General features: G+C 44.4%; 1 protein-coding gene across 4 annotated transcripts in view; it reads left to right on the plus strand.

Annotated features, from left to right (window-relative positions):
- Samd4a (sterile alpha motif domain containing 4A) overlaps nucleotides 1–20,240 on the plus strand; it is a 217,171-nt gene that overhangs the window by 153,972 nt on the left and 42,959 nt on the right. For 3 of the 4 annotated variants that reach the window (XM_021203202.2, XM_029541556.1, XM_029541555.1), the window contains exon 4: nucleotides 11,665–11,928. The exons of the other annotated variant lie outside the window; for it this stretch is intronic. In XM_021203202.2, the coding sequence (XP_021058861.1) occupies nucleotides 11,665–11,928 (264 nt within the window). The remainder of the gene's footprint in view (nucleotides 1–11,664; nucleotides 11,929–20,240) is intronic. 4 annotated transcript variants of the gene reach the window in all.

The raw sequence follows: 20,240 nt of genomic DNA on the forward strand, positions 1-20,240 counted from the left end.
CCCACTCTCGCTCCAGACTGACTCCCTGGCCCCACATATTCTTATGATATTTCTGTGTTTTTTAAAAAAAAACCAACATTCCAAAATTCTTACTACTAGTGTATAATCAATGTGTCTTAACCCAGAATGGGAGCTCACATCTCCTGGTGTCTTACAAAAATGCAGATCCTAACTCAGTAGGCCCAGGAGAAGCCTAAGCGGCACATTTTCTATCATGGTCCCAGGAGGTGCCAGCACTGCTAATCCTTGAGTCCAGAACGCTTTGGTTTCTGACTGAGAATCACTTATGCTCTCAACAGTTGTGTTTCTGGACTAAGGGAGGTTTTGTCGAGTGATTGGTGTTCAGAGAAGCCCTGGGCTGTCCCTGCCCTGTCTCCTCTTGCTGAAGGGGCCTGAAAATGGCCACAAGAGGAAGTACAATTGTCTAGGAGTCAAAACATTTGTCTAAGGATGGTTGTCTTCAGAGTCTCTATTGGCTGTGATAAAACGCTGTAGCCAAAAGCAACTCAGAAAGGCAAAGGTTCATCCAGCATATACTTCCACATCACAGTCCATCACTGAGGGTAAGATCTTAAGCAGGAACCTGGGGGGCAAAGAACAGAAGCAGAGACTGTGGAGGAGTGCTCCTCATGGTCTGCTCAGAGTTTCGTACATAACACAGAACCACTCGCCCAGGGATGCCTGGCATGGTGGCCTGGGACACACCAATCATCGATCAAGAACCCCCCCCCCCCGCAGTCTTATCCATTGTCAGTCCCTCAGCTGAAGTTCCCTCTTCCCAAATGACTCCAGATGGCATCAAATTGAGAGAAAGCTAACCGGCGCATCATCACAGGCTCTTTGCATGATGGGGTAGCATTCAGCACTGCCCTGTTTAAAGCAGTGACCATATCAACAAAAACATGTGGACAATTTCTGGGCCTGGAAGAGCTGAGCGGGAACCTCCTTACTCCTCTGTAGCTAGGAGTTGGGACGAGTCAGGGCTTTAGCCATTCCTGTCTATGAATGGCTACGAAATGCCTGTTGGTATCGCTTTGGTGGTAATGATCAGAGTTTTAGCAAATAGGTAAATTCACAAGCAGGTAATACATGAATAAAGAAAACAGAAAATGTTTAATAGATCATGGCTACTTAGAGTCTTTCTAATTCCAAACCCTTTTCACCTGAGAAATTGTTCCATGGACTTCATATATCAAGTACTGATATTAACTACAAAGAAATTTATTTTAAAGTCATTATTTGGTATACACAGAATTTTTTTGCCTTTTAAAGACAAAATCAAACTTGCAAAGTAATAAGATGTATTACTTTGAGTATGTTTTTATATATATATTAAGAGTTAAGTATGAATTCTTCTGTGATGCAGACTTGTAACTAACTCCAGCTACTTGGGAGATTAAGGCAGGAGGATTATAAATTCAAGGCCTGTGTGAGCTTCACAGTGAGATTTGGGCTCTCTGGGGCTCTAGATTACACTCTATAAGAGCAGAAAACCCTGTACATACAGGGAAATCACTGCACTTCAAAACCTACAGTAGCTGTGCATCTGAGCCAGGTGTTTTGGGTAGTGTTTGTTGACATTGTGTGGTGCCGTGGTGTGTGCGACGCTAATTGCTCACGTCATGTGCTCAGAACTGAGGTCACATGAAGTCATCTGCTGATGCAGTATGGCTGAGGGTTGCCAGAAACCCCTCAGATGTGTTACATGCTTGATTTTGAATTAATTTTTGGTAGTTGTATGTGGAGAAAACTTTTAATGCCACCAAACCTTTTTTCAACCCCCACATTCGGTTACAGGACCCCCTTATGGGGTGGTGATCATTGTTTAAGAAACTGTTAAATAGATCAGTGAACACACACCTCTACAACTTGTCGGGCAGGTAGAGGAGATGGGGGTTGTAGACAGGGAGAAAATGGAGACCCTCAGCCCCTAAGTCAGAGCAGGCATCCGGGTTCAACCCAGCACCAGTGACCTCTCAGGCCTGTTGTCTGCTGCCAGGATCTGAAGGCTCTTGCTGGCCTTCTCTATTTTTATATCCAGAAAGAAGTAAGGATTTTCAACTCCTGCCCCTGCCCTGGGTACTGAGTTATGCTCTGGCTCTGGAAGTCTCTTGTGGCCATAGTGATTGATAATACTCAAGTAGATCTATTGAGAGCAAGCGTGAGAATGCTGTTTCTCTAGGGTATGGAAGAACAGTACCGTTTAAATGATAAATAAGGCTCCAAGTCAAAAATCCCAATCGTTATGTGTAATCACAGAGCACAGTAAATCGATTGCGTAAACTCAGTACCACTCGGGTTATGTTCCGACACCCTCAGGGGCAGGTCGTGATGGTTCAGCATTCAGGAAAAGGACAGAGGTGAAGAGAACGGGGGCCGGGATGCAATGCTTGATAACTCACCCAGAATCACATGGTGATTAAATCAAATGTAATCAAGAAGCCAGAAGAGGCTAAAGCATCCAGTTCTTCTTAATTAACCAAAAAAGAAAAAAAAATCATCTAATTATCAGTATAAGCTCCAATTGTGGTCCTTTTGAATGGTCATTTATGTGTTATTGTTAAATTTGACATTTAGATGGAATGCTTTAATGAAAACAAGAGCCAATTCCCTAATCAGTAAATTGCCCTGCTAGTGCCTTGCTGGGCCTCTTAGTCTCGTTCTCTTACTGAGAAGCTAAGTTAAGAATTAGAACTACATAATACATTTCTAATTATGTATAACCCTTCTTCTAACACCAGAAAAAAATAAAAAAGGGTGGTAGTTTGATCAAGGCAGACTTGAGTGTGTCAGGCTCAGAGAAAGAGTGGAATGCGTGGTGTTTTCTTTCGACAGCCCTGTCTGCAGTAGGATGTAGGCGTGCTCTAATAATGGCTGACTTCACCTGACTGTTGTTCAAATAAGAGCCACCTGTCCCTATTACTTATAAGCCATGAGGCTCTTGTGATAGCGAAGACTTTGTTTGTGGTTCAGATCAAGACAAGAGCTAGTAGACGGGACTTGAGAATATTCTTGGTTAGCTCTTTTCAAGCAAGTAGCCGGTTTCTCTTAACAGGTGCTGGTATTGGTGGCACGGTATTAAAAGAGACTCTGTGGTGTGTTCAGTAATTCTGGCCAATGGCCTTGGGACAGATGCTCAGTCATGAAGTCTTGGCTACTTGCAGTAGCAAACATGGATTGTCTTGCTGGTCCCCACACTCAGTAGCAGTTGAGTAGTTAAGCACAAGATAGGGTGTTATATGATATAAAGTGCTAAAGCACCCTCAGGATAGGAGTGTAAGGGGATGGAACAGCAGGTACCATTTGAGAGTCATCTTCAGAGAAAGGGTTTAGAGGAGAAGGTTGCCCTGAAGGACCTCTTTGAGTTTCTCCTCTAAACACAATGAGCATTTTTCTCAGTGAAGATGTGGGGAAACCTTAAGGGAAATGTCTGATTAAATCTGTGGATTGTCACTGTTTTCTTTATCTGGTGCCATAAACAAGACAAACCAATGCCTGTCCTTCTGTCCAAACTCATTTCTGGACATTGCTTTATGTGAATAGAAATTCTTGGGTGAACCTGAGAGTGGCCTGCAAAGTTAGAATGTAGGGGAAGGGGGAATCCAAAAAAGTAGAAATGAACCCAGTGTGCACATTTGGAAAAGGCTGGACCAATTCTACTGTCCCTAGAGTGTGCTAGGACACCTGCTTAGGTTGTGTCACATGACTCCTGTGTCACTGTCTTTGGTTTTGATGGAACTGTATGAGAGACTCCTGGATGGATCCTTTCAGAGCCTCTTGATTGGAAACGAAAACCTCAAATGGGAATCTTCTGATTTTTGTAAACTGTCTATGTTAGGTTTTGGTCTGACTTAATCCAGGTAATGAAGTTGTGATGTCAACCAGCAGTTAATCTGAAATAGATTGCCTACGGGATGATACCCAGTCTTGCCATTACAGAAACTGACAATGAAATGTTCTAAAGATGAATGCTGTAACAGAAGTCTGCCGGAAACATTCTAATTTCGTTCTTAAAAACCCAAATATTTAAGTGATAGCGTGAAGTCAGAAGCAGACACGTCTGCTCTGCCCAAGGGCTGAGCCATCTGCAGGTAATAAGAGCAGACACCGTGACAAGGAATCATAGTGTCAGGAAAGGCCTCTCAAGAAGCCAACCCTGCCTGGGAATGGTTTCATTTCAGTAGCTTATGGGGAAAGGTTTAATGAGCAAACAGATAGCCATTTGCCAACTTTGTTGTAATGTTCCCTGCAGTGTTCTCTTCTAGTCTTGGTTTGGTTTGGTTTGGTTTGGTTTGGTTTGGTTTGGTTTGGTTTGGTTTGGTCTGGTCTGGTCTGGTCTGGTCTGGTCTGGACTGGACTGGACTGGACTGCTGGTCTGGTCTGGTCTGGTCTTCACAGGCACTTTCTCTTCACAAAAAGCATGCAGCTTCTACCCCTGGCTTGCCTGGAACATCCCATCCACCTCTGCTTTGTGGCATGTTCTCTCTTCTTCCCTGAAAAAGAAGTGGAGGTGGGGGAACTTCTTCTGGTGTCCACATATTCTAAGCATTGGTTTTCTAAATGGTTGGGCAAGAAGCAGAGAGCACGCATGCGGAGTTGAGGCTCCTGACTGATTGGATGTGCTTGTATCCTGTCTTTTGAAGCAGTGGTGGCAACGCATGGGAGTTTTTACCTAATAACTAATGATCTTTTCTTCTCTTCTCCCCCTACTTACTCAAATCTGTTCATGACCATAAATGTGAGTCCTTCTGGGGCTTTTTGCATGATGTTATTGATCAGATTATCCGCCTTTGTATTTTTCAAAATGTATTCTTGAAATACTGTGAATTTTTTTCTTCCCCAAAGCTTCCCACCATAGGGCCTCTGACCACAAATCCAATCAAGTAATCCAGAGCTCAGAGTCACCTGACCATTTCACCCTTGAGTCTTGTTTAAGGTGCTTAGCCTGACTTGGTGGTATGAACCTTTAATCCCAGCACTCAGGAATCTGAGACAGGTGAATCTCTAAGGGCAGCCTGGGCTACACAGTGAGAACCTGTCTCAGAGAAAAAAAAGAAAAGGAAGGGAGGGAGGGAGGAAGGAAGAAAGAAAGAAAGAAAGAAAGAGAAAGGAAGGAAGGAAGAAAGAAAAGAGGAAAGAAAGAAGGAAGAAAGAAAAGAGGAAAGAAAGAAGGAAAGAAAGAAGCAAGTGCCTAGAATTCTACATCCAAAATAATGTCAGTGGGACTTCATTCTTTAAGTTGGAATTGTCTGGTAGTAATGCTTAGGTGCACTGAAACATAGACGAACCACTAACTATGCATGATATACAGATCTAAACCTTTAAGAGAGGGAACAGACCATGCCACCCACCCCAGTTCCTTTCAAACAGTGGCCATTCTGAACCGCTGCATGGGCGGAGCTCTTTCTGCTTAAACTTGATGCATATTGACCAACCTCCTTCAATAAGACTTCCAAAAAAGGTGTTTTGTGAGCCCTGAAGTGGATCATCAAAGGCTCTCCTGATGCTCTAACTAGGGTGGCAGATCAGCTCTAGGAATAATTGTTAAAGTGCAACAACAAGGGGTGAGAAACAATAAGGGGGTGCTCTTCTATGAGCTTTGTCACTCGTTAGGACACACAACATGTCACCTGAGTCCTAGGGATTCCCTTGGGACCCTTTCCCTCGGAACCTTTTCATTTGTAAAATAAGTTAACATCTTTTAACAACATGCAAATAGTTGGGTTCCCATTCTACCTTTTCAATACCTAAATTAGAGCAACCTATATTTTAAGTTTTCATTATATATTAATCATACATAGTAAAGTATGTCAATAACTTTTCATATAAGTATGTATATATATATACATATATAAATGACCATATTCTACCATAACCATCTCATAAAATGATTTATTTTTTATAGCTTAATTATGTTACTGGATTACATTCTAATACACAAACATCTTGGAATTCTAAGTTTTAACAAAGGGGGCCTGGAGAGGTGTCTTAGCAATTAAAAACACCGGCTGCACTTCCAGAGGAACCGGGCTGCATTTCCTGCACCCACATGGCATCTCACAACTGTCTGGAACTCCTGTCTCCCAGGACTCAATACCACCTTCTTGGCACAGCACACACAGAACACAGAGACATGCATGCAGGCAAAACACCCATACACATAAATAAGATAAATGGACAAAGTTCAAAGTTAACAAGTTTCTGTGAGAAGCTGGTAGCTTCTTGAGTTTAAAATGTAGGTAACTAAAAAGCTGAAAGCTGTCCCTGGGTCTCTGCACTCCCAGATCCCAAGCTTGAGGTGAGAACCCAGGTTACATGGTCAGACGGGGGAGAACCTTATTAGTTAGGTGGGGAGCCTTATTGCCTTATTGGAACACAAACATCCAACACCCCCCAACACCCCCAGTGGTCGCGAGAGAAGTTGTGGCTGCTTTAAACTTGAGGGAATCACAAGCATAGAACGCTCTCTGACTGTTCCTGAAACGACCTGGATGACAGGGGAAAATGTCTCTCAACAAAGAAATGAGCAATCGCCCCTGCCAGTGCACTAGGTTAATCTACAAAGGAACTGAATGAGTTGATAAATCAAAAGGTCGAGGTCCCCATTAAAACAACAGTGCCGCATCATATCTACTGAGACAAATGAAAACAAAACCAAAAATAACAACACACCTAGCATAGATCTTTTTGTTTATCATAGCCATCTCAAATTAATTCCAGAATTGTCCGGGTGCTCATAAAAATCAGAGCACGTCATTTCATCCACCGATGGGGGCCTGGTGAGCACAGGGATTTTCAGGGGCCCATGCCTCTCAATTTTGAAATTATTGAGTAATGTTGTCTTTTTAGAGACTTCTACCTCTCAAGTGTTAGGAGTCTGTCCTCATAAAAACGTCTTGTAAGTCACAAATCACAAAACAAAAAAAGAACTGAGAAGTGTGACCCATATCAAAAGGCCTCCATTAACGTTAGGACAGAGTTTCGTTGTTCAAGTGGCACTGTCAGACCCTGGCTCACATTCCTCAGACCTGCCTGACCGTGAACCAGAGACACAGCAGGTCCAGGATCCTACACCTGCCTTTCCCCCACAAACCCTCTCACTTCTCTGCCGGGAGGCAGAAACGGAAGTTCTACTTAATATTCTCCAATGAGTCCTAAATAGGCTGAATTTTTTTTTTTAATTTATTTATTATAAGTACATTGTGGCTGTTTTCAGATGCACCAGAAGAGGGCATCAGACCTCATTATGGATGGTTGTGAGCCACCATGTGGTTGCTGGGATTTGAACTCAGGACTTTGGAAGAGTAGTCAGTGCTCTTACCCACTGAATCATCTCACCAGCCCATAGGCTGAAATTTTTTGCCTGAATTTTATCTCAGTAATTAAAAATGAAGGCGAAGTCAAAGTTGGCTAAAGGAAATGAGAAATAAATCTGAAAGCTTAGGACAGGCTCCACGGACAGCAGTCACGTACATCCTTTCCGAGGTGTCGAAAGGGGGTCACATCAAAGATGTTAGGAGATGGGAAGAAAAATCATGAGGTAAGATGAGGCCAGAGAAACTGGCTGGTCCCAAGTAGCATAATGGAGTTTGTCCTAGGGTCAAGACACCCTCAGTGCTGCCATACAGCTTGGCTGCTATAGCAGATTATTGTTAGCTGCTTTTTTTTTTTTTTTTTTTGCATATTTCAAGTAGATGTACTCAATATTTTCTGTTTATTTTCAGGTCATTTGAATTTATAAATGTTCCCCAGGTTATGACATCGCAATGACCAGTGTATACAGGGCTTCTTATACAGACGAGTACAGACTTGAAATTTCTTATAGAGATTCCTGAAACTATAAGCAAAATTGAATCCATACTATATACAAGCCTGAGTTGTCATTTCAGTGATTCGGGTACAAAGGAGTCGTGATTGCACTCCCCAGGGCAGATTTTAATGTGGGTTCTCATATGACGAAGCCATCGGACAGCACGCTGCCTCTCCTACGCTGTTGTCAGTGTCACAGATGCAGCATAAATTTAGGGTTTCCACTCGAGTAGAATTTGCCAATTCCTGATCCCTGTGGAGGTTTTGTAAAGGCACACTTCATTCTGCAGCATTTAAGCATGACTCTGGGACAGCCCTCTGAAGCAGTCATTAGCCACTGGCCACCACACAGCAGTCAATAGCAAGTGCATTCGAGAGCTTCTTGCCAGAGTCCTTCTGGGGCAGCTACCACCCGCCAGGCTAGAAGGCTTCTTATAGCTTCTCATAGTCTGTTTTTACTGGTCTTCAATCCTGACCTCATAAGCATATGTTTATTATTATTATTATTGTCATTAATTAGCCTTAGAATTTCCCCTGAATGTCCATATCTTCTCTCTCCATGGGTCACTGCTTCAGATGAGTTCCAGAAAGAAATGCAACCAGGGTGCCATGCCAGCCACCTCGTTAATCCTGTAGCTGTGTACGAGTCTTGTGCCTGTTTAGAACTGTTGTTACCCCCTTTGCCACTTTAGATCTGATTAACCCAGAATAAGAGCTGACACCAAAGAGCTAAGACCTACAGGTTTGTTTTCACCCCTAAGTCATCTCTCCACTTCAGTCTCCTCTCTACAAGAAGATAGACCTGTAGATATGCCTCAGTGGTTAGAGTACTTGAAACTCTTGCAGAAAACCCAGGTTCGGTTCCCAGCACCAATATCAGTCAGCTCACAACACCCTGTAACTCAGGATCCTAGGGATCTGATGCCGTCCTCAGGCCTCCAAGCGCATCAGGCATGCACAGGATGCATGGACATACATACGGAAAAAACTCACGCTCATAAAATAAAAATAAATCTAAAAAGAAAAGATTAAGAAGAGAGCCCTGCACTGACAGTGTCTCTGTTCTTCTGGGAAGAAGAGGGTGTTGGTCCAGCATAGTCTTCCTTTGGTTTAAGTATGATGTTCAGCACAGTTGTAAACCCCCAACCTTCTCCAAATATCAGAAGTTTTGTGTAAGGTTCTATGCTTGGCTGCCCCTGCAAGATGACTTCAGAGAGACCTGAGTGTGGGCAGCCCTAAGGATCAGAGGGTTCCCTCTAAGATAGAGAAGAAGTGGCCTTTGATGGAGAGTCACCAGGAAAAGGGGCCCTGGCATCTTAACTACAAGTCATTTATTAGACAGAAGCAAAGGCCAAGTTCATGCCCTCTCCCCTCTGACTTCACTCAAGCTCAGGAAAACAAAAACAGTTTTGTAAGTGTCAAATCCCTATAAACCAATCCAGTGAAGGAACTCTCTACCTCTAGTCCCAATCACCAGTGGCATTCTGGGACGCTGGCAGCTTCCCAAGCATGCCATTCCACCGGGAGTGAGAGGCAGCATGGATTTTAAGAAATTTTTAGGTCCAAAAAAACAAATTGGCTCCATTCAATAATGTAATTCAGCTACTGCGTACACATTATATTAATCTGAGCATCCAAATTAAAATGAGGGGCCTACGAGACGGCTCAGAGAGTAAAGGCACTTGCTAGCAAGCCAGACAACCTAAGTTCAGTCCTTGGACTCACAAGGAGGAGGAGAGAACCAACTCCTACAGTTGTCCTCCTACCTCCACATACACATGGCAGCATACACATGTGGACACACATCCTAAGTACATACCACACTAACAGCAACCATGAAGCGTGAGATGTGGATATTGCTTATCAATCTTGTGATTGCCTCTAAACGTCCTAGGTCCACAGGTCCCACCTCCTCTGGTCAGTCAGTCCCTTTTTGGCAAGTCCTATTCTGTGGTTTCAAACTCACTTGAATTCCAGCTGTGCAGAGGAAGTCCCATCTGGAAATGTGGCCGTACCTGGCCAGCGCCATTTGAAGTCACCACCAGAGGTCCAAAAGCGCAGAGCGGAGCCGGAATGTTCCAGCCTCAGAGGTTTCAGACACGTCTGCCCGAGTTTACATAAATGCTTAGACAGGCATGAAATGAATTTTCTGGATGTCTAGCTTTTCTTTCTATTGGTTTCTCTCTTCATTTTGTTACTGTTTCCTATTTACTTATTTTTGTTTTGTTTTGTTTTTCTTTTGCCAGTTCTTCTCCAGTTGGGGAAGAAAAGTGCATTTTCCAAGGAGCCTTTTCAAATAATCTATACTTTAATCTAGTGAAAAGGCAAACCTGATAGGATCTTTTTTCTTTTTAAGTTGTATTCACATATGTTTAAGATAGATTTTTTTAAAAAAAAAGAAATCCTGTGTCTTCAAAAGAATCTACTCAAATTAGAAATGTCCTAAGTAAGTAACAAATGTTAAACTCACAAGCACCTCTACCCACCCCCAACACACTTATTTTGTTAATAAAGAAGTTTTTATTATTTAGTCCTTCTGATTGCTCCACTTCACACACAAGGTCAAGTGGAAACGTTGACCCCAAAAGTATTGAGCCTTGTTGCCAGCTAACCATCAGACCATACCATTACTGTCTCAGACATGCTTTTTGGCAAGTAAGTGGGGTCATGTTAATCACTTGCTCTGGTCTTTATGTAGGTACCATCCCTCCAGAAATGCAGTCTAAAAGCAATACTGTCCACTGTTTGAGTCATCTGATCTACCTACTGCACAACACAGAGAGTTCTTGCCAGTAAGGAAATACATGGCTGAAAGTAGGGACAACAAATGTCTCACTGGAGGGGTTAGAGCTGGAGGTGGAGTTTAATGGCTTCCCTGGAAAATGTTTTAAAATGTATGTGGCTCAGTTCCACAGTAGTACAGCAGCAGTCAAAATAGACTGAGGGAAAAGTTATGAATAGACTTATTTTGTAAAGTCACTTTACACACCCATCAAAACCAACCAAGGGTAACATCGGCTCCCTCAGCATTGATGTTGCTTAAATCCCTCCTTTGAATGCCTTCAATTTAATTTGGCCAGTTATGTGCATTTAGTTGCTTTTTCCTAGTTTTCTGGAAAATAAAAAAGGAGCCATGCAGAGGTTGCCCACTGTGTGGAAGGACTAACCATACTTACTGGGAGCGCTTTGGTGGCTTCTGAATGAAAGCCTTGTTACCTGAAGGTGTTTGCCAGATAAAATTTAACATGAACCGTAAGGGCAAGAGAAAGAATTAGCCCTTTCAGCATGCCTGCCAGTGCCCCATACCCTGAGGTCACGTCAGTGCTGGCTTCCCTCTTTGAGCCCCTACCACCATTCAGAGGTGACAGTTTCTTGACTCCTGTTTAGACTAACTAGTTCGGCTTCTAGATCATCCCTGCAAAGATACCCCAATGGTGACCACCCTGCCTGTTCCTTCAAGCCCTCCACACTGATGTGGGTAAAACATCATGCTTGGTGTTTAAAACATAAAATTGTCCAACACATGTTCTTTTCCCTTGGTTAGATGGCCACTTTCAAGCTGTCAGCCTTGCCCACGGTATAGGCTCACTGCTCCAAAGTCTGATTTGTGGGTTTGAAATAAAGGCAGATCCAAACTCACAAGACTAAGACCAAGCAGGTCCAGGCAGCCTCTTTTTTAACCATGCAAAGGATAGGATAGTCTCAGGCCTGACTCAGCCCACTATGAGCCCACTGGTGAGTGGAGTGTAAGAATTAGCTGTGGTATCTCTTGAGGGTTCAGAGGTATTGTGGGTTATTCTGCGTCCCAGGCCAAAGTGGGGAGAATAACCTATTTCATTCTATTTTTTTTTCCAGTTCTCTCAGGCCAGGCACACCACAGCCCTTTGAAACGATCTGTGTCCCTTACCCCACCCATGAATGTGCCAAACCAGCCTCTAGGACATGGATGGATGTCTCATGAGGACTTACGAGCTAGAGGATCTCAGTGCCTCCCATCCGATCATGCCCCCCTGTCTCCACAAAGCAGTGTAGCCTCTTCAGGAAGTGGTGGGAGTGAACACTTAGAAGATCAGACCACTGCTCGTAACACATTCCAAGAAGAAGGTAGTGGTATGAAAGGTGAGTGACCACACGAGGAACCGATAGACCCTCCCTTGGTTTGGAGTCCAAGGGGAAAGAGAGGTGGTCAACAGGAAAGAGGGAGCCCAGCCCCACACCTTAGGCTCCTGCATTCAAGCCATGCCTTCCAGAACTCCAGAGCTAGACCTGACAGAAAGGTCTTGGAAAGTCTCCTTCCAGCTGATAACAATGTTAGCTGGTGAGACAACAACCAGGCAGGTTTTGGGGACAATGCCAAGGGCAGGCTCTGAAAATGCCCTCAAACTGTCCATCAATACACAGTCCTGATTCTCTTATTTCTGATCCTAGATCAGTGCTCAATGATCACTTGCCCCCACCCAGAACCCAGAGCAAAAAATGTCAGCATCTTCTTTTGTGTTCTTTTGTGTTTTCTATGCACTGACTCTTGGACAAGAGCCCTGCTAGTCTAGATAGGGTCATCCAAAAAGACGCTACACTACTCCACCCCTGCATTGCTATGGCCAGGGACCTGTAACTAATTCAGAAAAACAAACCATTGATCTTTTATTACTTTTTATTTCCTAACGCAGAATCGTAGTGATATTTCTTTTTATTACTCCGTTTTTGTTTGAAATCTAAAGAAATCTTTAAGCGCCCTTCCCTCTGCATCTGCTTCAGGGACATGAGAACCATTAGTGTTTCAACCCGGGTAATACATTTGCAAATTGATGATAAAGGCCTATTGTGCAACCTAAATAAATGTTCCTCCATCGCCTGTCAATGGACCCTCTCCTACGGATCCTCCTCGGGAGAAAGAGATTTCCAAATTACCAGTGATGAGAGGATGCATGCGTTCTGTGTTTTTAGATGCCAGTCGTTAGAGGGATAGAAGTCCTTAGGGGAAGATGCATCAGAGACATGCTGATAACCATGTTACCGGGTGAGACAATAACCAGGCAGGCTTCTAGGACGGCACTGGGAGCAGGCTCTGAGAGGGGGCCTCTATGCTGCTCTTAACACACAGTCCTGGGGTCTGGGGTGTCCAACCCCATTATAAAAGTCTCTTGACTCATCCCCTCCCAAGATAGGAACCTGGCACAGAGTGCACGCCCACATCTTCTCCAGTGCCAGATCTCAGAGGGAGCTAGGTTGAAAAGTGGAGTCCGTCAACTTAGGTGGTGAGGCTGGCCTCCGGCCTTCCTCTGAGCAGTTTATGGTTATGTCTCCCTATCCCAGCCCCTCCCCACAACAGGCATGTGCTGAGAGACCCTTGGAAGTAGGATGTGTCTTGAAGTTTTCCTCTGGGAATACCCATGAGTCTTTAAAAACAGCTGATGCCATGGGTCATTTTGGCATGCAGGGTATATAACCCTCTTCCACAGGGCTCTGGGGACCACACCATAATGATGGAGGATGGGCAAGACCTGTACCTAAGGGATGCTACATCCAGGTGAAGTGTCTGGACAGCCTGATTCTGGGACAGTGTGTGTTGTTCCACTGGTGACACAAGAGAAGCATTGTTTGCGTGTTGAGCAGCAAGGTGGACCCTGAGGAATAGGCCATTTACTTGGAAGAATGCCGACTTCACTGCCTGGTGTCTCAGCATAGGCTTCCTTCCTTCCTTTTACTTTATTTTCCTCTTAGTTCCTCACTTGTTTGGAGGGCCTAGACACACTTTAAAAATCTCTCAAAGTAGATAAATGTGTGCTTTCAGGATTCTAAGGTAAGAAGCGAATCAAGATAATGTATCCATTTTTAAAGAAATAATGATCAAAAGGGAAAATCGAAAATGAGTATCCCACTGGTTTGGGTTTTGTTTGTTTAGTTTTGTTTTTATAGATGTTAAACACTTTCTAGAACTCCAGGGTTATCAATGGATAAGCTCCTTTGACTCCTTTCTCTGGAATTCTTGAAACTTTGTCAATCACAAAAATCACACAGACAAAATGTCACATCCCAGATTTTCATTGTGAGCACAGAGATATCAACAGAAAAGTTCTTTGGTGGCTGGTTGGAGTGAAGGGCCGTCTCTGTGTGTCTCTGCCTTCTTTAATCTACTGAACTTACCTTTTCCTGAAGAAGTGGATAGAGATGTCCGCGTTTACAGACACTAGCAAGGAACAGTGGAAAAAAAACTCACGGGAAGGGACGAAACTGATGATAAAGAATTCTATTTATAGGGAGAACACATGTTCAATTCAACTGACAGTATCAGATGGTAGAAATGTCCGAACCCCAAAACACTAGCATTCCGAACTGACATAGGTCCAGTATTTGTTGAGCACAAATGTTCTGTATCCAGCCCTATTGTAAAGTACCTTCCAAGAACTCCCATACATCACTTACTCTGCATAGCCTCTTAAAATTCCATCTAAGAAGCAACCCTTAATATACCAGTCCCAAGGATTTGTCATTTGATCTCCAGGCCTAAGAGCAGATGGTCTTATAAATTTCCAAATCAATTCCCACTTTCTGAACAGTGGAGTATGGAGTCAACTGATGTGACTCTGAGAAGAGCCTCCCTGTGGACCCCCCATGCTTGCTTTCCTGTGTCTTGGGTCCCTTGGCAGGAACAGAGACACTTGGGCCATCACCAAATGGCTGTTTTTCTAATTGGCAAATGTCTGGTCTGCAAGAAAAAGGAAGCTGGAGTAGAATTTGGAAGAGTCCCAAGTCCTCTGGGTGTATACATCACCCTCACCTCACATCTTGGGGGGGAAAAAAATCAAAGCCACCATAATTGCATTCATTTTTCTGGCCACCTGGTGTGCAGGCTGAAATCGTGGACTTGTTCTTGCCTATTTTCTCATCTGGACAGACTAGCCAGCTTGGCCACCATCCCCCCCCCCCTTGGGAACATACCTCTGGGGTCAAGCATGCAGAATAAACCCTTAGAGGATTAATTGCTTCCTCCTGATTTTCTGCGCTTTGCTTTTTCTAGTAAACACTTGCCCCAGTGGTTTGAGTTGGCTCTATGGAATCGGTGGGGGTTCAGGCTAAAGGGAAAGCATGGGATTGAGTATCCACTCGAAGCCTCGAACAGCAACCTGAGCCGGAATATGGGATTTTCCTTTTACCAGTCCCTAAGGAGGCAGCTCCTTATAAGTGTTTGGACTAACGGTGCTGGCTACGGTTTAAATTCAGGTCTCCATGTTCTTTTGAGAAGCTTCACTGTGACTTATCTCAGGGGAGAGACTCTCGATTCTAAGTTGGTACTCAGTTGTAATATCCATCCTCCTGGGGTAGCTGACGGATTGAATGTACGCTCTTACCTCAGGTGGGAGAGAGAAGAAAGTCTTACGTTACCAAGTCATCTCTTTCCTAGAAAGAAGGCAGCTTGTCAGTGACAGATCTGTCACTCAGTAGCATGGTGAGCCCTCCGAGGTGAGGCAGTCAACACCTAGAGGTTTATCGAGGGGCCAGGGCTCCTGGTAGGGCTTTGGTGTGGGGGAGAATCCCTGGCTCACTTTCGTCCTCATGAGGAGACAGAGGTGAGGAGTTTTCTAGGTCTAGGGGACTCACGGAACACCAATTACCTGATGTGAGGGCTCGGCTGTGGAAATACGATCTCTTAAACATTTGTCCTGACTTGAGACAATCACCAAGAGCAGCCCTAACTCAAACAGGAGGGAAGTCTCTAGGGGGATGAGATCTGGATCTGAGCCTTAGAGCTCGACTACAGGTCAGCCAGAACAGAGGGATGGAAGGAATTCTGTGGCTGAGGGAACGGCACTGTGAACTTGTGTGAGGGAGGGGCGCGGCCCATGACTAGGTGTACAAGGCACGTGGGAGACAGGTCTGCGGAGAAAGCTCCTTGACCTTTGAAAGGATTGTGCTTTCTATTCTGAAGCAGTTGGAGGAATTTCTAAAATAGGGCCACCCGCTTAGATCTGCATAGTAGAAAGGAAGCCTTCACAGCGATGTATGCAATGCTCATGAAAGTAGGAGGAGAGGGGATTCTGGATTTGAAAGCCAATGGAGAGATGGAGGGTTGTTCAGGAATAGATGAGGTGAGTGAAACTGGACCAAGATAAGTGTCTGTGAGAACGGAGACCAAGGAGTGTGACACAACTCTTCCGTGAGAAACTGAATTGTAAAGACTTGGTGACCCCTGAATGTGAACAGTATTGAGCAGGTGACTTGGTGACCACTGAATGTGAACAGGTGGCATTTAGAATGACCCCTAGGTTTCTCTCTGGGACACCTAGAGATGTCCTCTACAGTACAGGGCCTATGGGAAATAATGAGGGACAATTTGGGGCATGGTAAATGTAGGAACCTTCAATGGTCCTGGGAAGGTATGCAAGTGCTCAGTGGACCCCACATGGGCTCCGTGCTCCTGCCATGCCCAGCGGGGCAGTTTCGGTGTTATGCATGCATGAAAGGGTGTTGGGAAATCCCTCTGGAGGACCACATGCCAGAAGTGGGAAAGTCTGAGAATCTGGCTGTAGCCAGAATGGTTGCCCGGATGAGGGGGTAGAGATTGGTACTATATGCTCTTGGTGGAAGTTGTAGCTTCTTTATCGCAGAATAACATCAACTGGGTATACTTGTGACTTGACACTTCCCATTAGCACAGAAATACGGAGATAATAGAACTTGATGTGTTATGTGTGTATAGACATAATAGAGATAAAAAGGGGGAACTCCTGGTTTCAGTAACCTCGACAGACACACAGTTGTCAGGAACGAAGAAGGCCATTGACTGTGGAAAATGTTTGTCTTTTCAAGGGAGTCTCTCAGCTGGAACTTGAGTAAACTTTTTCTCCACATAGCAAATAAAGCATATTGTCTCCTAGCAAATAGCTGGCTTAGGATTTGGAGTCATTTTTGAGATGTAAGCTTTTGAGCCTTGGCCTCTCTCAGATTGGAAAGGAGAGAAATTATTTAGAGGTGAGCTCTGAGAGAGAGGGGCAGGGGAAACTGTGAGAAAACCTTGTAGAAAAGATGTTTGAATTTAGCACCTCTGAGGGTCGTCAAAGTCTGAGTGATGGAGTGGGCATGGTGTGACACCCTAAGTAGCTGGGATGCTTTTCAGATCAGCCATCATGGGAAATTATTTAGATTCAGAAAGTTGCCTTTCCAGGTGTTGTGTTGAATGCGTTTAACTAGAATAAATTCAATGCTCTGTGTGTGTGTGTGTGTGTGTGTGTGTGTGTGTGTGTTTTAACTCCGTAATGCTGACATGTGACCTGCACTGCACAAATGGGTCCTCATGGCCATGGCACTGTGCTAATAAATAGCTTCTGATAACCTAAGACCTCTGATGCCTTTAAACAGCAAATCCCAGGACTCCTCCTGGATCCCGAAGGTCTCAGGATTTCTAACCTGCACTCTTGGCTGAGTGTGTATCACCTTCAGCTGGGGCCTTTAAGAACAGCAGCTTCCCTTTAGCAGTACAAAGCAGGCTTTTAAGACAGCACTGAAGAGTGTTGTGGTCAAAGGAAGCATTCAGAAGAAAGTTAGTTCACTGTTTCTATCGAATTCAGTATTTTACCCCACATTGGACTCATGGTATGTCCCCATGAGAAGGGAGCCCTCCTGAAACAACCTGGATACTCCTCAGGATCCAGGAGTTTCCCCCAAGAGGATCTGGCTTCTGAGGACCCAGCAAGGGTGCCTCCACCCTTTGCTCAGTGCCTGGAACAGAACTAGGCTCTCTATTCTGCTCTGACCAAAAATAAAGACAGCCTTGATGGTATCACTAGACAGCTGCTCTTCATTCTTGCAGGATTTGCTTTCTTTCTGACCTCAACAGGGAGGTGTTAGTCCCTCTGCACCTCTCCTCTGGCTTCCTTCTCTCCCTCAGAGACCAAGGATGCAAGCCACATCTTAGAGAAAAGGCTGTCTGAGATCAGCCTAGTGCTCTGGGAGGAGTCAGAGTTGATTTCTGTCATCAGGTACCAAGAGTGCCACCAATAAGCTCTCTCGTGAAAAACTGCTCATCCATGTTTCTCTCTTCTAGACAAAGAGCTGCCCTCATCTCTCCTCCTCCATTGCCTCCCTCATCAGCTTGTGCTCATTTGAGATTGGGTGCTGCATAGCTTGTTGACCCGGCTAAGGACATAACACAAAATCTCTCTGTAGTTAAGGTATCCAAACTTTAAAAGGAGAAAAGAGTGACATAGTGTAAAACTTTGATTCCACTGCTGAAGACCTGTGGGTGTACATAGCACGTATGCAAGATAGATATGTTACCCAAAATGGCCAGGAGAAGATAAACCAATGTTGCCTGCAACAGGAGCTGGCAGGAGCTTCGCAAGGCCTCTTATTATGCATATAGACGATGGTGCTTGAGCCCTCTCTTCCTTAACCTCTCCCCTCAAAGCTTGCCACCCCCAAAGCTTCACCATGACTCTATTCTGGTCTCACTCAGTGTCCCTTGGCTATGTAGCTGCATCTACTTCCATGACAAAGCCAGCAAGCATGTGTATTGACAAGGCTAGCTGTTCCTCAGCTCAGTCTTCTCCCAAGGTCTTGGTCTGCTGGCTCTCTACTTGTTTTCACCCCTCACCAAACTTGAACCAAAGGAGCCGTCTTCAGTTAGTCTCCATCCCTCCCCATTCTTCCTGACATCTCAGTACCATCAGTTTGTACCCTTTCATCCCCCTCCCACCTTCCTCTAGCCCTCCTCAAGGTTTCCTAAGCTCACAGGCTGGCCATTCTCACAGTCTCCAGCTACCTTCCCATGACCAACATCACCCTTCTGATGGATCACCTAGGTTTCCAGTGAGCAGGTTTCAGTGGCTTTCCCTTACCCACAAGACAAGACTCTACTTTCCTTGTTTTGACATTTCATATTTCAGGCACCTGACCCCCTGCCTATGTGTCCCCATTCACCAGGTGTTTTCTCTACCCTAAATGTCCCCATGGCTCTGGCCTTTGCTTCTGATGTTCCTACCATATGAAATGGCTTCTACAATGTGGTTTTCCCAGTGGACTCCAAGCGGCTGGTCTTCCAAGCAGCTTCCTCCAGCTACCTTGGCAAACCCAAGTGTTCTTTGTTCTGCACTACTGCAGGATCTGGGTATTCTCAGCGCTTAGACTGGAACTGTTACAAGTTTTGCTCGGGATTTAGTCATGCTCTCAGGATCACAAATTCCTTGATAACATGAACATGCCTTCATAGAGTCTGACCTGTACAAATGGCACCTAGTAAATGTTGAATAAATAATATTCCCTCAGTTGGCAGGGAATTCCCCCTCATTTATAGCAAGAGTATCTCTTTCTTACACCCCATGAGAGGATGTCTCTCTAGCTTGGGACCTGCATTTCTATGTCCAACAGAAGCAACCTAGATGAAGCTAAACAGCTGTACTCTGAAGACATATGCTGAATTTACATTTCAGCTTCTCTGCCAGACTCTCTGCAGACTCTTCCAACCATAGCCACAGCTTTTCACACAGAAATGAGGAGATCCAAGCTCAGAAGGTCAAACGGTTCTCAATATTGCCTCCAACAGACTGACATCTAAGCTCTTCTCAGAGTTCATCCCTGGCTAATTTCTTAGAGTACCCAGCAACCCAGTCATTGGAATTCTTGCATGTGGGAATGAAAGTCAAGACTCTTCTCTTGCTTGTTTCCCACTTAATGGAGTTCTTTTTAAATCTCTGGCAAGAGAAAGTCTCTCCCCCACCAACCAGAGAAGAATGGTCGACAGGCTATATTTTTCTCTGTTGTTCTTTTGGGATTCATTGTTGTTGTAGAGATGGGGTCTTAATGTATAGCTGCGAGGTTGCATTCCTAAGGACTGAGATTTCTTTCTTGTTGTTCACCCATCCTCCTTGCAGGAAGGAGAGGTAGCTCCTTAGATACTTGGCACTGAGCTAGGCACTATGCAAGTAGGCTGACCTTAAGGATGTACAGGTCAAAGGAGCCTACATTTCCCAGGAATGTGTCTGGAAATAAGTCTTCAGGAAGGCCTAGTTCATCCTGTTGTGGAATGGTTGTAAGAACCTTTTCTAGAAAAACTTCACCCACTGACCTGCATTTTGAAGAAATGAGGCCAGACCTGCCTATTCCAAGAGACCTCGGTTGTCCAAGTTACTTTCTAGAAAGGAATTAGCATTTAGTAAGCCAAGAGTTGCCCCTCATGCTTCTTGACTTAAACCCTATTGTCACTTTAGCTTTTAAAACACCCAGTTTGCAACATATCTTTAAGTCTGGGGAGTTTATTTATCTTACCATCAGTGGATTTTGCATGATTAAGCTTTAGGGCACTTGGTTTAAAAGAAAGGAAGGAAAGAGAAGAAGGAGGAGGAGGAGAAAGAAGAAGAAGAAGAAGAAGAAGAAGAAGAAGAAGAAGAAGAAGAAGAAGAAGAAGAAGAAGAAGAAGAAGAAGAAGAAGAAGA

The sequence above is a fragment of the Mus pahari genome, chromosome 8 (genome assembly GCF_900095145.1).
Source record: "Mus pahari chromosome 8, PAHARI_EIJ_v1.1, whole genome shotgun sequence".
Taxonomy (NCBI): domain Eukaryota; kingdom Metazoa; phylum Chordata; class Mammalia; order Rodentia; family Muridae; genus Mus; species Mus pahari.